The 15,189-nt window shown below is 58.2% G+C and overlaps 3 protein-coding genes across 4 annotated transcripts in view; all 3 read right to left on the bottom strand.

The window, feature by feature from the left end:
* ALMS1 (ALMS1 centrosome and basal body associated protein) overlaps window positions 1–1,975 on the bottom strand; it is a 20,851-nt gene extending 18,876 nt beyond the window's left edge. The window contains exon 1 of one of the 2 annotated variants that reach the window (XM_056490086.1): window positions 1,239–1,975. In XM_056490086.1, coding sequence (XP_056346061.1) covers window positions 1,239–1,581 — 343 coding nt within the window. In that variant the 5' untranslated portion in view covers window positions 1,582–1,975. The remainder of the gene's footprint in view (window positions 1–1,238) is intronic. The other variant, XM_056490085.1, reaches the window with a different exon arrangement.
* Window positions 1,976–2,132: 157 nt separating this feature from the next.
* On the bottom strand, window positions 2,133–10,164 carry LOC130252861 (uncharacterized). Its single transcript, XM_056490864.1, has 4 exons — window positions 8,483–10,164; window positions 7,527–7,645; window positions 2,265–3,267; window positions 2,133–2,158 (listed from the first exon to the last, which is right to left on the bottom strand). Exons 1-4 carry the CDS (start codon window positions 9,981–9,983, stop codon window positions 2,133–2,135), a joined length of 2,649 nt encoding a protein of 882 aa, XP_056346839.1. The 5' UTR covers window positions 9,984–10,164.
* Window positions 10,165–11,443: 1,279 nt separating this feature from the next.
* On the bottom strand, window positions 11,444–13,726 carry LOC130252860 (uncharacterized). The gene is made up of 4 exons (XM_056490863.1): window positions 13,388–13,726; window positions 12,740–12,896; window positions 11,539–12,055; window positions 11,444–11,450 (listed from the first exon to the last, which is right to left on the bottom strand). The coding sequence occupies exons 1-4, from the start codon at window positions 13,409–13,411 to the stop codon at window positions 11,444–11,446; spliced, it is 705 nt and encodes a 234-aa protein (XP_056346838.1). The 5' UTR covers window positions 13,412–13,726.
* Window positions 13,727–15,189: the final 1,463 nt, after the last annotated feature.

Genomic DNA, 15,189 nt, shown 5'->3' with positions numbered 1-15,189 from the left:
AGGCAGCACTGGGGAGGGGAGCCCTGTGAGCACCCCTGTGCTGACACTGCCCCAAACCCTGACACTGCTGGTTTATCCCATTAAAACAGCAATGTGCACATTTCCACCCTCTGCTGATACTGCCCCAAACCCTGACACTGCTGGTTTATCCCTTAAAAACAGCAGTGTGAACATTTCCACCCTGTGCTGCCCCAAAGCCTGACACTGCTGGTTTATCCCTTAAAAACAGCAATGTGCACATTTCCACCCTGTGCTGCCCCAAACCCTGCACTCTGCTGGTTTATCCCTTAAAAACAGCAATGTGCACATTTCCACCCTGTGCTGCCCCAAACCCTGCACTCTGCTGGTTTATCCCTTAAAAACAGCAATGTGCACATTTCTACCTCTGCTGCCCCAAACCCTGACACTGCTGGTTTATCCCATTAAAACAGCAGTGTGCACATTTCCACCCTGTGCTGCCCCAAACCCTGACACTGCTGGTTTATCCCTTAAAAACAGCAATGTGCACATTTCCACCCTGTGCTGCCCCAAAGCCTGACACTGCTGGTTTATCCCATTAAAATAGCAATGTGCACATTTCCACCCTCTGCTGCCCCAAACCCTGCACTCTGCTGGTTTATCCCTTAAAAACAGCAATGTGCACATTTCCACCCTCTGCTGACAGCTGCCCCAAACCCTGCACTCTGCTGGTTTATCCCATTAAAATAGCAGTGTGCACATTTCTACCTCTGCTGCCCCAAACCCTGCACTCTGCTGGTTTATCCCTTAAAAACAGCAGTGTGCACATTTCCACCCTCTGCTGACAGCTGCCCCAAACCCTGCACTCTGCTGGTTTATCCCATTAAATGCAGCAGTGTGCACATTTCCCTCTGGTTTTTGGTGTCATCTTGACTAGAGAGTAAAGCAGCAATCAATATCAGAGAGTAAAGCAGCAATCAAATCCCACTGAACTGCAAGTGAATTAAATCAAATGATCTGCACACAAACACCAGAAAATATCCCCCAACCACAGCTGGACACAATGAATTCAGAGAAAGCTGGACTGAATCCCAACTGCATCCAACTGAAGGTGGATTCAAGGTTTGAGGATTCAGTTTTCCCCCATATAAGCAATTTCCAATACCCCCATTATCCCCAGGATGCTGTCTCCCCCAGGGCTGGGTTTGATTTGGGTTTTACATTAGCAGTGCCAAGCTGTGCAGACCCCAGCCCAGACCCAGGGACAGGAATGTGCTCACCAGGCTGCCTGGGGAAGGCAGGGATGTCCTTGTGGGGTGGAGCAGGGACGGGCAGGGCAGCGTGTTCCTGCTCCTGGGGCTGCACACAGGCTCCTGCTGCCGGGCTGGCTCTGCTGGGGCTCTCCACGCTGGTCTGAGAGGCAGCACCACAAACCCTGCTGGCAGCTCCTGCAGGAGGGGCAGGGCTGGGGGTCCCCTGAGCCCCCGAGCCCTGGAGCTGAGCCCTGGCCCTGCCCTGCAGCTCTGGGCTGGGACCCTGGGCAGGAGGGAGCTCAGCAGCTGAAGCCTCTGGAGCTGCTGGTGACCCCTGAGCCTGGGCTGGAGGTTTGTGGCTCCCCCTCATCCCATCCCAGCCCAGCCCGGGGGGATGGGTGCTGCAGGACAGGGTGATGTGCACACAGCTCAGGAACCTCCTCCCTGGGGCTGGGGCAGCCTCGGGGGGGCTGGCAGGAGCCAGGGGGGGCTGCTCAGGGCTCCCCCTGCCCTGGGGCAGCCCCTGGGCAGGGCCCTGCAGCAAAGGCACCTGTGCAGCTGCACCTGAGCCCCCCCAGGGCTGCCTGTGCTGGGGACTCAGCTGCTGGCAGGGGCTGACACCCTGGGGGTCACCCAGGGGACCCCCGTCCTGGCTGAGCCTGAGCCCCCCACCAGTGGCACTGGGGATGTCCCCCTGAGCCACAGCTGCACCTCCAGACCCAAACCCAAACCCCAACCCAAGCTGTTCTGTACCCCCAGACCCAGACCCAAACCCAGACCCAAACCCAGACCCCAACCCAAGCTGTTCTGCACCCCCAGACCCAGACCCAAACCCAGACCCCAACCCAGGCTGTTCTGTACCCCCAAACCCCATCCCAGGCTGTTCTGTACCCCCAAACCCAAACCCAGGCTGCTCTTTAGTCACAAACCCAGGCTGTTCTGCACCCCTAAACCCAGACCCAGGCTGTTCTGTACCCCCAGACCCAGACCCAGACCCAGACCCCAACCCAGGCTGTTCCGCACCCCCAAACTCCAATCCAGGCTGCCCTGCACCCCCAGACCCAAACCCAGGCTGCTCTGTACCCCCACACCCCAACCCAGGCTGCCCTGCACTCAGGCTCTGTCCTTGCCCTGGCTCCTGGGCAGCTCCAGCCCTGGCAGGGGCAGCAGGGGCCTGTCCTGGGCCAGGGGCACAGCCCTGCAGCCTGGCCCAGGGCTCTGAGCCCAGCCTGCCCTCCCCAGCAGCCTCCCCAGGGCTGGGTGCTGGGGGCACCAGGGGGGACATGGAGGAGCTTGGCTTGCCCAGCTCCCCCTGGGCACGGGGGGCATGCAGGGGGGCACTGAGCCCTGCCATGGCACTGGGGAGCCCCAGGGACGGCTGCTGCTGGCACACTTGCAGCCCAGCACTGCTCCTGGGCTCCAGCTGCAGCCCAGCACTGTTCTTGGGGTCCAGCTGCAGCCCAGCACTGCTCCTGGGCTCCAGCTGCAGCTCAGCACTGTTCTTGGGGTCCAGCTGCAGCTCCTGCAGTTCAGCAGCACTCAAGGATTTCAGTTCCTGCAGCTCAGCACTGTTCTTGGGTTTCAGCTGCAGCTCAGCACTGTTCTTGGGTTCCAGCTGCAGCTCAGAAGTGTTCCAGGGTTTCAGCTGCAGCCCAGCACTGCTCCAGGGCTCCAGCTGCAGCCCAGCACTGTTCTTGGGGTCCAGCTGCAGCTCAGAAGTGTTCCTGGGGTCCAGCTGCAGCCCAGCAATGTTTCTGGGGTGCAGCTTCAAGTCCTGCAGCTCAGCAGCACTCAAGGATTTCATCTCCTGCAGCCCAGCATTGCTCCAGGGCTCCAGCTGCAGCTCCTGCAGCAGGGAGCAATCCCAGGGCTCAGCTCCAGGGGATGCTGGTGCTGCTGCTGGGGAGCTGGGCTGGAAGGGCTCCTGAGCCCTGGAGAGCTGCCTGTGCCTGTCCCTGGCAGCCTGGAAGGGCTCCAGCTGTTGTTCCAGCTGCTGCTCCTGCTCCTCCTTCCTCAGGTACTCAGGAGCTGCTCCCAGACCACAGAGCCACAGGTCCTGAAAAACAGAGCACAGCTCAGAGGTGGTGAGAACTCCCCAGCCTGGCCAAAACCTGGAGGGAAGAGCCAAAGGTGAGAGCTGAGACTAAGCCAAGTCTGTCAGCAGGAAGGGAGGGAGCTCAGCTGGAAATGACCTGATAATTAAACTGATCCTTTTAAAGTGCCAAGCCCCCATTGCCAGCCATTCACCACATCAATGCACAGGAGGTGTGGGGCTGGAGACCATCAAAGCAGCTCTCACCTGGGTATCACTGACTGAAAAGAGCTGTTTCCATGACAGAATCCCAAACCCTGCACAGAGCTGTTCCATCCTGACAGAATCCCAAACCCTGCACAGAGCTGTTCCACCTGACAGAATCCCAAACCCTGCACAGAGCTGTTCCTATGACAGAATCCCAAACCCTGCACAGAGCTGTTCCACCTGACAGAATCCCAAACCCTGCACAGAGCTGTTCCACCTGACAGAATCCCAACCCTCCCACCCCCAGGGATTTGTGCACCAGAGGATGTTCAGCCAGGATTTTAGGATACCCTCTCCCTGGGAAGGGCTCCAGCCCTGGAGCAGGGATCTGTTTTTGCCACCATCCCTGGAACTGCTCTAACTGTGCCTGGGGCAGCTGAGGACACTCAGTGCTCCATGTGCTGCTGCTTGGGCTGGATGAGCCTGCAGCTCTTCTCCAGCCTGAATGATTCCATCATCCCAACCATCAACACAAATTTATTCATTCAAGTGCAATCCAAAATTCCAACACTTCCCCTGCAGAGAGGAAATCTGAGATAAGTGTGCTGCCATGGAGATGGGCCAGAAAAGCTCCATTGCAGGAAAAAGACACAGAAATCTGAGTTATATTTACTTTTCCCTGCTGCCTGGGACAAGTGTGATGGAGCAGCACAGGTCCCTGGGTGATTGCATCCCCACCAAGCACTGGGAATTTGGCAACAGGAAGCAGTGGGGAACATTTCTGGTGTAAACCAAACACATAAACAAATATTTCACAACAGCCTCTCTCCATCCCAGATGTCAACTACTGCAGCAGGGCCTGGATCATCACCCTCCACTCCCTTCTGGATGTTGAGGCAATAATTGAGTTTATTTGGCATTTCCTGCAGGCAGGAGGAGCACAGGGATGATTCCCAGACTTCTCCTCCCTGCACCACGTGCCAGCTGAGCAGCCTGAGGTAATCCAGAGCAACTCCCACTGTGACAAACTCATCCCCCCGAGCCCTTCACATGGCTCTGTGTGCCTCTCACGTGTCATCCTTCCAAAAACACCCTGGGCCATATGATCCTGCAGAGCAAATTTAGAGCTGCAGCTCCCTGAACTTCCTGCAGAAGGGAGAAAGCTCAAGGAGTGGAAAAGTACAGCAGGAAGGGGCAAACCCTGCTCCAGGGGAAGGGCTCAGGGCACAGGGGAGAGGGGGAGTCCCTGAAACAGAGCCCCAGTCCAGGGGGAAAATCCTGGGGCTGGAAATGCTGGAATTGCCTTTACAGCAACAGCAGCTCCAAAGCTGCCAGGGCAGGGACACTCCCACAGGCCTGGGGCACTCCAGGGATCACAGCAAAGCTGGAATTCCTTCCCAAGATCCCAGCCCCATCTCCCCTGTCCCAGAGGAGCCATTCCCTGTGTCCTGTCCCCAATTCCAGCTCTCCTGGAGTCCCTTCAGGCCCTGCAACAGGCTCAAAGTTCATCCCAAATTCTTTTTTCCAAGCTGGATATTCCCAGCTCTCCCAGAGCTGAGGGGCTCCAGAATCCTGGAATGGTTTGGGCTGGAAAGGACCTTAAATCCCATCCCATCCCACCCCACCCATGGCAGGGACACTCCCACTGTCCCAGGGGATCCAGCCTGGCCTTGGGCACTGCCAGGGATCCAGGGGCAGCCCCAGCAAATCTGGGAATTGCAGCCCAGGCAGGAATTCCTTCCCAAGATCCCAGCCCCATCTCCCCTTTCCCAGTGGGAGCCATTCCCTGTGTCCTGTCCCCAATTCCAGCTCTCCTGGAGCCCCTCTGAGCATCCCCTGGGAATTTCTCTCCCCAGGGAACATTCCCAGCTCTCCCAGTCCATGTTGGACACTCCAGGGCTTTGAGCCCCTCCTGCACCCCCTGCCCAGCCAGAAATCCCCAGGAATTCCCTGCCTGTCCCACACAGCTCCCAGGGACCCTCCAGTGCCCCAGAAATGGAAAATCCATCCCAGAGGAGTCCCCAGAGCTCCACAACCCTCACACACTCACAGAAAAAGCCAAAAAAATTCCACTGGAGTTGTGTGGATACCTCTAAGTTTTTATTTGTGTTCTGTTTCTCTTTTTCTTGGAAACCGAAAGAAATATTTAAGTAATATTAATTTCTTAATATAAGAAATATTTAATTTTAAAAATATTAAATAATAATGATATAATTTATTTATATACTGTTTACTATTTTTTTCCCCAGCTGCCTCTTTGACACCTCTGGGGTTTAATTTGTGTTCTGGGGGCATTTTATACATGTGAGCATTTTATACATGAGAGCATTTTATACGTGAACATTTTATATGAGAGCATTTTATACATGTGAGTATTTTATATGTGAGCATTTTATACGAGAGCATTTTATATGTGAGCATTTTATACATGTGAGCATTTTATACGTGAACATTTTATATGTGAGCATTTTATACATGTGAGCATTTTACATGTGAGCATTTTATACATATAAGCATTTTATACATGTGAGCATTTTATACATGTGAGCATTTTATATGTGAGCATTTTATATGTGAGCATTTTATACATGTGAGTATTTTATATGTGAGCATTTTATGTGTGAGCATTTTATACATGTGAGCATTTTACATGTGATCATTTTATACATATAAGCATTTTATACATGTGAGCATTTTATACATGTGAGCATTTTATATGTGAGCATTTTATACATGTGAGCATTTTATATGTGAGCACTTTATATGTGAGCGTTTTATACATGTGAGCACTTTATACATGTGAGCACTTTATATGGGAGCATTTTATATGTGAGCATTTTATATGTGAGTATTTTATATGAGAGCATTTTATATGAGAGCATTTTATATGTGAACATTTTATACATGTGAGCATTTTATACATGTGAGCACTTTATACATGTGAGCACTTTATACATGTGAGCACTTTATATGGGAGAATTTTATATGTGAGCATTTTATACAGGAGAGCATTTTATATGTGAGCATTTTATACACATGTGAGCATTTACATGTGAACATTTACATGTGAACATTTATATGTGAACATTTATTTGTAAGCATCTGCCCCTTCCCTGTGGCCCAGCTCAGCACAGCTCCCTCCCTCCCTCCCCTGCCCCAGCATCCCCCCAGGTTCCCCTGGCCCCTCACCTGCAGGAATCCTGACCCAGCTCAGCACGGCTCCCTCTGCCCCTGGATCCTTTCCAGCCCAGCCCCACTGGAATGCCCAAGGCCATCCCCTGCACACCCAGCTCCTGCCACAGGAGGAGTTTCCCAGGCACAATCAGCACAAATAGTTTTGGGAAGGATTCCTCCAGCCTACCCACAGCCAGTGCAGCAGCAATTCTGTGTCCTTCACTCCTTCCTTCCTCTGGGACAGCTGAGTGTCACCCACCCCAAACCACCAAAACCATCCTAAACCAGCAAACCACCCCAAACCACCACCAAAACCACCCCAAGCCACCCCAAACCACCAAACCACCAAACTACCACCAAAACCACCCCAAACCACCCCAAAACCATCCTAAACCCCAAACCACCAAAACCACCAGCAAAAACCACCCCAAACCACCAAATCACCACCAAAACAACCCCAAACCCCCCAAACCACCAGCAAAACCACCCCAAACCACAAAAACCACCCCAAACCACCAAAACCATCCTAAACCAGCAAACCACCCCAAACCACCACCAAAACCACCCCAAACCACCCCAAACCACCAAAACAACCCCAAACCACCACCAATCACCACCAGCAAAAACCACCCCAAACCACCAGCAAAAACCATCCCAAACCAGCCCAAACCACCAAATCACCACCAAAACAACCCCAAACCCCCCAAACCACCAGCAAAACCACCCCAAACCACAAAAACCACCCCAAACCACCACCAAACCAACCCAACCACCCAAACCACCACCCCAAACCACCACCAAAACCAGCCCAACCCCCCCAAACCAGCCCAAACCCCCCAAAGCCCCCGGGCAAACCGAACCCCCTGCCCCCAGGGCAGCATCCCCAGCTGAGCTGCCTTTACCTGGCCCCGTGCAGGTGTCCTGGCCCTGGGCAGCAGCTCTGCCTCTGCCCCCATCCTGGGCTGGCTCTCCTCACCCCAGCCTGCCCCAGACTCCTGGGACAGCTTCAGCTTCACCCAGGCTGCCAAAAACACAGAGCAGGAGAGGTTTCCTTTCCCAGTTCGTGCACCCTGAATCCCAGCTGTGCACTGCTGGCTGCCCCAGGTGAGAGCCAAGCCCCAGTTCCAGAGCTGGAACGAGCAGGAATGCTCATCCCCTTCACAAGCTTTTATCTGCAGATAGCTCCAGGACTCTCCTGCCATCCTCATGCTGTCAGACACAAGCCAGAGCTCACTCACACAATCCCTGCCCACATTCCTGATTCAATAACTGTGTGGACAAAGAAATTCCTTGGTGATGTCAGGAAAAGGTTTCCAAGCTGGGAGAGCCCAATCCTCCCCAGTTCTGTCCCAGCACAGACCACAGGGGACCCCACTGAAGCCCTGGCCCATTAAAAATCCTCAACAGAACCCAAACCAGTCCCCTCTGGAGCAGGGAGCAGCCTCAGCTCTGCACCCACATCCCAGTTTACATCAGGTGCACCAGCCAAACTGCATCCAGCTTTTTTCCTACATTTTTAACTTAGGCCATTGTTTATAACCAGTGCACTAGAGAAGTTTTTCTGTGGTTTATCAAACTTCCTGAAACTCCTCAAAGCTACTAAAACATAAACTGAGAAAGAGAAAGCTGAAAACAGAATACCAGAATTAAAAAGGCTGAGATAAAGGTGATGCTCTGGACTGCAACCAACCATTTGACCTTCAAGGCTCATGCAAAGCACGTCAACAAAATAAAAGCACCAATCCAAAAATGCAGGAGCAGTGGTTAAATAAAGTTAAAAGCAATAAATCAGCTTTGCACAAGCACACTGGGTACCTGTGCAGATCCTGTGCTCCCCCAGGCCCAGCTGGGCTCTCACCTCGGATCTTCCTCTCCTGCTCCTCTGCACTCCTCAGCATCTGCCTGGGGTCGATGCCAGGGGGGGCAGTGCCCAGGAGCCCCCTGACCCGGGCAGCCAGGGGGTCCCCACTGCTGCTGCTGCTGCTGCTGCTGCTGCTGCCACTGCCTGCCTGGGTCCTGGCAGCCCCAGCTCTGCTGCCTGCCCAGGTCCTGGCAGCTCCAGCTGTGATTCCTGCCCAGGTCCTGGCAGCCCCAGCTCTGCTGCCTGCCCAGGTCCTGGCAGCCCCAGCTTTGCTGCCTGCCCAGGTCCTGGCAGCCCCACCTCTGGGCAGGATGCTCTGCAATGAGACACTGCCCTGCTGCTGGCAGCTCTGAGGCTTCTCCAGGAGTTCCCTGACACGAGCACTGAGGGAATCCCCACTGCTGCTGCTGTTCCCTGCCCAGGTCCTGGCAGCTGTGCTGCCCACCTGGGTCCTGGCAGCCCCAGCTCTGCTGCCTGCCCAGGTCCTGGCAGCCCCAGCTTTGGGCAGGATGCTCTGCAATGAGACACTGCCCTGCTGCTGGCAGCTCTGAGGCTCTTCCAGGAGTTCCCTGACACGAGCACTGAGGGAATCCCCACTGCTGCTGCTGTTCCCTGCCCAGGTCCTGGCAGCTGTGCTGCCCACCTGGGTCCTGGCAGCCCCACCTTTGGGCAGGATGCTCTCCAATGAGGCACTGCCCTGCTGCTGGGAGCTCTGAGGCTCTTCCAGGAGTTCCCTGACACGAGCACTGAGGGAATCCCCACTGCTGCCACTGCCTGCCCGGGTCCTGGCAGCTCTAATTGTGCTGCCCACTCGGGTCCTGGCAGCCCCAGCTCTGGGCAGGATGCTCTGCAATGCCCCTGGGGCACTGCCCTGCTGCTGGGAGCTCTGAGGCTCCCCCAGGAGCTCCCTGACACTGGCACTGAGGGAATCCCCACTGCTGCTGTCCTCGCTGCCCCGTGTCCCTGGTGCCCCTCCAGCCTGGGACAGGGAGCCCTGGGTGGCTGCCAGGCCACTGGGGACACTGCCCAGGGGCTCCAGGCCCAGCTGGCTGCTGGCCCTGCCCTGTGCCAGCCCCACTGGGGCAGCCTGGCTCCTGTCTGTGCCACTGCTGCACCCCTCAGGCTCTGCCCTCCCCGTGGATGTTCCTGTCCTTGGCTCCCTCGCCCTCAGCCCCTCCCTGTGCTGCACAGCCACAGCTGCAGCACCTCCCCATCCCAGAGAACCCAGGGGATGCAGCCCCAGCCCCTCTCCCTGCACAGCCCTCGGGGCCAGGGTCACAGCCCCATCCCAGCACAGCCTCCTCTGCAGCTCAGGGCTCCAGTCCCTCCCCAAGCTGGGACCCCTGGGATCCCCCTCCTTCCTCAGCAGCCCTGGGGGAGATGGAGCAGGGTCCCTGCAGGAGGCTGGGGGCAGAGCAGGACGGCTCCAGCTGGCAGTGAGACCCTCTGCCTGTGCCAGCAGCTCCTGCAGCTCCTGCAGGGCCCCAGAGCCCAGCATGGAATCCCTGTCCTGCTGTGCCCCAAATCCCAGCAGGGAATCCCTGTCCTGCTGTGCCCCAAATCCCTGCAGGGAATCCCTGTCCTGCTGTGCCCCAAATCCCAGCAGGGAATCCCTGTCCTGCTCAGCCCCAGAGCCCAGCAGGGAATCCCTGTCCTGCTCAGCCCCAAATCCCAGCAGTGAATCCCTGTCCTGCTGTGTCCCAAATCCCAGCAGGGAATCCCTGTCCTGCTCTGCCCCAGGTCCCAGCAGGGAATCCCTGTCCTGCTGTGCCTCAAATCCCTGCAGGGAATCCCTGTCCTGCTGTGCCCCAAATCCCAGCAGGGAATCCCTGTCCTGCTGTGCCCCAGGTCCCAGCAGTGAATCCCTGTCCTGCACAGCCCCAAATCCCAGCAGGGAATCCCTGTCCTGCTGTGCCCCAAATCCCAGCAGGGAATCCCTGTCCTGCTGTGCCCCAAATCCCAGCAGGGAATCCCTGTCCTGCACAGCCCCAGGTCCCAGCAGGGAATCCCTGTCCTGCTGTGCCCCAAATCCCAGCAGGGAATCCCTGTCCTGCTGTGCCCCAAATCCCAGCAGGGAATCCCTGTCCTGCACAGCCCCAGGTCCCAGCAGGGAATCCCTGTCCTGCTGTGCCCCAAATCCCAGCAGGGAATCTCTGTCCTGCTGTGCCCCAGGTCCCAGCAGGGAATCCCTGTCCTGCTGTGCCCCAAATCCCAGCAGGGAATCCCTGTCCTGCTGTGCCCCAAATCCCAGCAGGGAATCCCTGTCCTGCTGTGCCCCAAATCCCAGCAGGGAATCCCTGTCCTGCACAGCCCCAGGTCCCAGCAGGGAATCCCTGTCCTGCTCTGCCCCAAATCCCAGCAGGGAATCCCTGTCCTGCAGGATCCTAGAGCCCAGCAGGGAATCCCTGTCCTGCTGTGCCCCAAATCCCAGCAGGGAATCCCTGTCCTGCTCTGCCCTAGATCCCTGCACACCCCCAGGTCCCAGTGAATCCCTGTCCTGCAGACCCCCAGGTCCCAGGGCATCCCTGTCCTGCCCCTGGCTGCTCTCCTTTCCCACCCTGCAGCTCTGGGCCCCTGGCTCTGCCTCCACCTGAGTCCCAGCTGCAGACACAGCCCCCCCAGCCCATCCCTGCAGGGCAGCCCAGCTGCTGGGCTCCTGAGCCCCTGTGCCCCCAGCCTGGGGGCAGCCCAGCTCCTGCTCTGCCCCAGCACAGCCAGGGGACCCCTCTGCACCCCGGGCTGGGCACCCTGGGGCAGCCAGCTCCTCCAGCTGGGCACCTGGGCTGGCTGGGGGCTCCCCAGAGAGCCTGGGGGAGCTGGGACTCAGATCCTGGGGGGAGCTGGGACACTGATCCTGGGGGGAGCTGGGACTCAGATCCTGGGGGGAGCTGGGACTCAGATCCTGGGGACACTGATCCTGGGGGGAGCTGGGACACTGATCCTGGGGGGAGCTGGGACTCAGATCCTGGGGGGAGCTGGGACACAGATCCTGGGGGGAGCTGGGACACTGATCCTGGGCACTCAGCTCCTGGGGACTCATATCCTGGAAACACAGATCCTGGGGGTAGCTGGCACTCAGCTCCTGGGGACTCAGCTCCTGGGCACTCAGCTCCAGGGCACACAGATCCTGAGGACTCAGCTCATGGGCACACAGATCCTGGGCACTCAGATCCTGAGGACTCAGCTCATGGGCACTCAGCTCATGGGGGTAGCTGGCACTCAGCTCATGGGCACTCAGCTCCTGGGCACACAGTTCCTGGGCACTCAGCTCCTGGGGACTCAGCTCCTGGGCACACAGATCCTGGGCACTCAGCTCCTGGGCACACAGCTCCTGGGCACTCAGATCCAGGGCACTCAGCTCCTGGGCACTCAGCTCCTGGGCACTCAGCTCCTGGGCACTCAGATCCTGGGCACTCAGCTCCTGGGGGTAGCTGGCACTCAGCTCCTGGGCACTCAGATCCAGGGCACTCAGCAGACCCGAGGCAGCCCCGGAGCCCAGGGCCAGGCTCAGAGGGGACACAGCTGTGTCACAGCTGCCCTGTGACAGCTCGAAGGCTGGCAGCAATGCACCTGCAGAGGAACACAGTGACACTCATTAATGTGGCTCACAAGTGCCCAAATATCCCTTCCTGTGCCCAAATATCCCTTCCAGGGAGGGGAGAGCTCAAATACTGGGAAATGTTTAAGGTGCTGTTCTTAGCATGAGACTTGGACTGAGATTTCCATGAGAATTGTCTCCTGAAGGAAATCTCTGGAGAGAAAACACAAAGAAAAAACAAAGAAAACACAAAACTCATCAGAGAGTATCTTGAGCTGGGTGGGTCCATCCATCCAAGCCCTGGCCCTGCACAGTCCCAGCCTGTGCATCCCTGGGAGCTCCTGGAGCTCTGGCAGAGTTGGGTGTTGAGGCCACGTTAATTTGGATGATGATGATGATGGGTGGACAGATTTAGGAACACATCTGGCCACTTATGAAAACACTGACAACTTTTTGTCTCACTGAACACACCAAGAAATCCCAGAGAGCAGAAATAACCCAGCATGATTCACATCCCGAGAAGGAAAAGTCTGGTCCCATTCCCAAACATTTCCTTCTGAAGGACTCTTGGAAAAAGAGAAATAAATGAAATGCAGACTCTGTGTCCCTACACCCCAAAGGTGTGGGTCCTTCCCAAAGCAAGCCCTGCTGAGGGATGGCACAGACCCAGCCCAGGCAGCAGTGAGAGCTCAGCCCCAGCCCTGCCCCAGCCTTACCCTGTGCCTGGGGCAGCCTGCCCAGCCTGCCCAGGGGGTGCTGCAGCCCCCTCAGCTGCCAGGGGGAGAACTCCAGCTCCTGCAGGGGGGCCTGGGCCACAAAGGGAGCCAGGATGGAGCCAGGGGACTGCTGGATGCCCAGGTTCCTCAGGTAGATCTGGGGAAACAGCAGCAGCACCGGGGATGGGATAACGGGATAAGGGGATAGTGGGATAAGGGGATAATGGGATGGGATAATGGGATGGGATAATGGGATGGGATGGGATAATGGGATGGGATATTGGGATGGGATATTGGGATGGGATATTGGGATGGGATAATGGGATGGAGCCTGGGCTGGCACAGCTCCTCAGCTCAGCCTGGGCACTCCAGACTGGGAATTTGGGCTTTCCAGGGCAGCCTCACCTGCCCAAAATCTCACTGCCCAGCTGGAGGGAGAACACAAAGGGTTGGGGTAAAACCCTTCTCCCTCCCTGCTGGGCAGGACAAGGATGGGCAACCCCGGGAAATAAAATGGGCAACTCTGGGAAATAAAAAAAATAAAAAAATAACTTTGGGGTAAAAAAGGGTAATTCTGGGGGGGAAAAAAAGGGTAACTCTGGGAAATAAGATGTTAACTGTGGCAGCAGTTGAATGAGGCAAACTCACCGGGATCCTCTCCTCGATGTCCATCTCCTCCTTCCTGGGGGTCTCCAGCAGGGCTCTGGGGGGGATGGTGCTGTCCCCACCTGCCCCTGCAGCCCCCCCGGGCCCCCCAGGGCCCCCCCAGCCCCCCAGGGCCTCGGCTGCAGGGCTGCCAGCAGCAGGGGGGGAGTCTGGGCTGAGGGGCTGGTTCTCCTTTTCCTGCTGGGGCTCATCAGCTGGGGAGCCCCCCTGGCTCCTGGGGGGCTGAGCAGGGCTGGCCACAAACACATCTGGGGCTGAGCCTGGCCTGGGGCTGCCCTGCACAGCTGCAGGGGGGGCTGCAGGGGTGCTGGGGGCTGCAGGGGGGGCTGCAGGGGGGGCTGCAGGGGTCCTGGGGGCTGCAGGGGGACACTGCTGAGTCCTGGGGGCTGCAGGGGGGTCCTGCTGTGCCCTGGGGGCTGCAGGGGGGTCCTGCTGAGCTCTGGGGGCTGCAGGGGGGTCCTGCTGAGTCCTGGGGGCTGCAGGGGGGTCCTGCTGAGTCCTGGGGGCTGCAGGGGGGTCCTGCTGTGCCCTGGGGGCTGCAGGGGGACACTGCTGTGCCCTGGGGGCTGCAGGGGGGGCTGCAGGGGTCCTGGGGGCTGCAGGGGGGCACTGCTGAGTCCTGGGGGCTGCAGGGGGGTCCTGCTGTGCCCTGGGGGCTGCAGGGGGGGCTGCAGGGGTCCTGGGGGCTGCAGGGGGGCACTGCTGAGCCCTGGGGGCTGCAGGGGGACACTGCTGTGCCCTGGGGGCTGCAGGGGGGGCTGCAGGGATGCTGGGGGCTGCAGGGGGGTCCTGCTGTGTCCTGGGGGCTGCAGAGGGGTCCTGCTGAGTCCTGGGGGCTGCAGGGGGGCACTGCTGAGCCCTGGGGGCTGCCAGGGGCTCTGAGCCCTTGGCTGCTGGGCTGAGCCCAGCCCAGGCCCTGCCCCTGACATTGACAGCATTGTCAGACTGGGACCTGCTGAGGGCTGGGCTGGGCTGGGTCCTGGCAGGGAAATGCAAGCTGCCCAGGGAAGCTGTGTGCCTGCAGGGAGCAGCAGGGCAGGCCTGGGCTGGCACAGCCCAGCTGGAGGCTTTCCTGGCAGGGACAGCACTCTGCTCTGCCTGCCTCGTGTCCCAGGCTCCCACCTGGGTCCTGTCAGGGCAGAGGGATCCCAGCTGCAGGGACTGGGTCCTGTCAGGGCAGGGGGATCCCAGCTGCAGGGACTGGGTCCTGTCAGGGCAGGGGGATCCCAAATCCAAGGGCTGGGTCCTGTCAGGGCAGAGGGATCCCAGCTGCAGGGACTGGGTCCTGTCAGGGCAGAGGGATCCCAGCTGCAGGGACTGGGTCCTGTCAGGGCAGAGGGATCCCAGCTGCAGGGATTGGGTCCTGTCAGGGCAGGGGGATCCCAGCTGCAGGGGCTGGGTCCTGTCAGGGCAGGGGGATCCCAAATCCAAGGGCTGGGTCCTGTCAGGGCAGGGGGATCCCAGCTGCAGGGATTGGGTCCTGTCAGGGCAGGGGGATCCCAAATCCAAGGGCTGGGTCCTGTCAGGGCAGAGGGATCCCAAATCCAAGGGCTGGGTCCTGTCAGGGCAGGGGGATCCCAGCTGCAGGGATTGGGTCCTGTCAGGGCAGGGGGATCCCAGCTGCTCACAGGTTTCTTTCACAGCACTCTCAGGGGGATGGAGCTCCCCAGGGCAATCCCCTGAGGCTCCTCCTGAGCAGGGAGGAGAGTCCTGCAGCTCTGAAGGGATCTCCAGGGCCCCAGGTCCTTCTGCCCTCCCAGGTTTCCTGAGGAACAGCCCTGGAG

Source organism: Oenanthe melanoleuca, chromosome 4 (genome assembly GCF_029582105.1).
Source record: "Oenanthe melanoleuca isolate GR-GAL-2019-014 chromosome 4, OMel1.0, whole genome shotgun sequence".
Taxonomy (NCBI): Eukaryota; Metazoa; Chordata; class Aves; order Passeriformes; family Muscicapidae; genus Oenanthe; species Oenanthe melanoleuca.
Note: the sequence above shows the minus strand (reverse complement) of the source record. Positions and strands in the feature narration are given on the sequence as shown.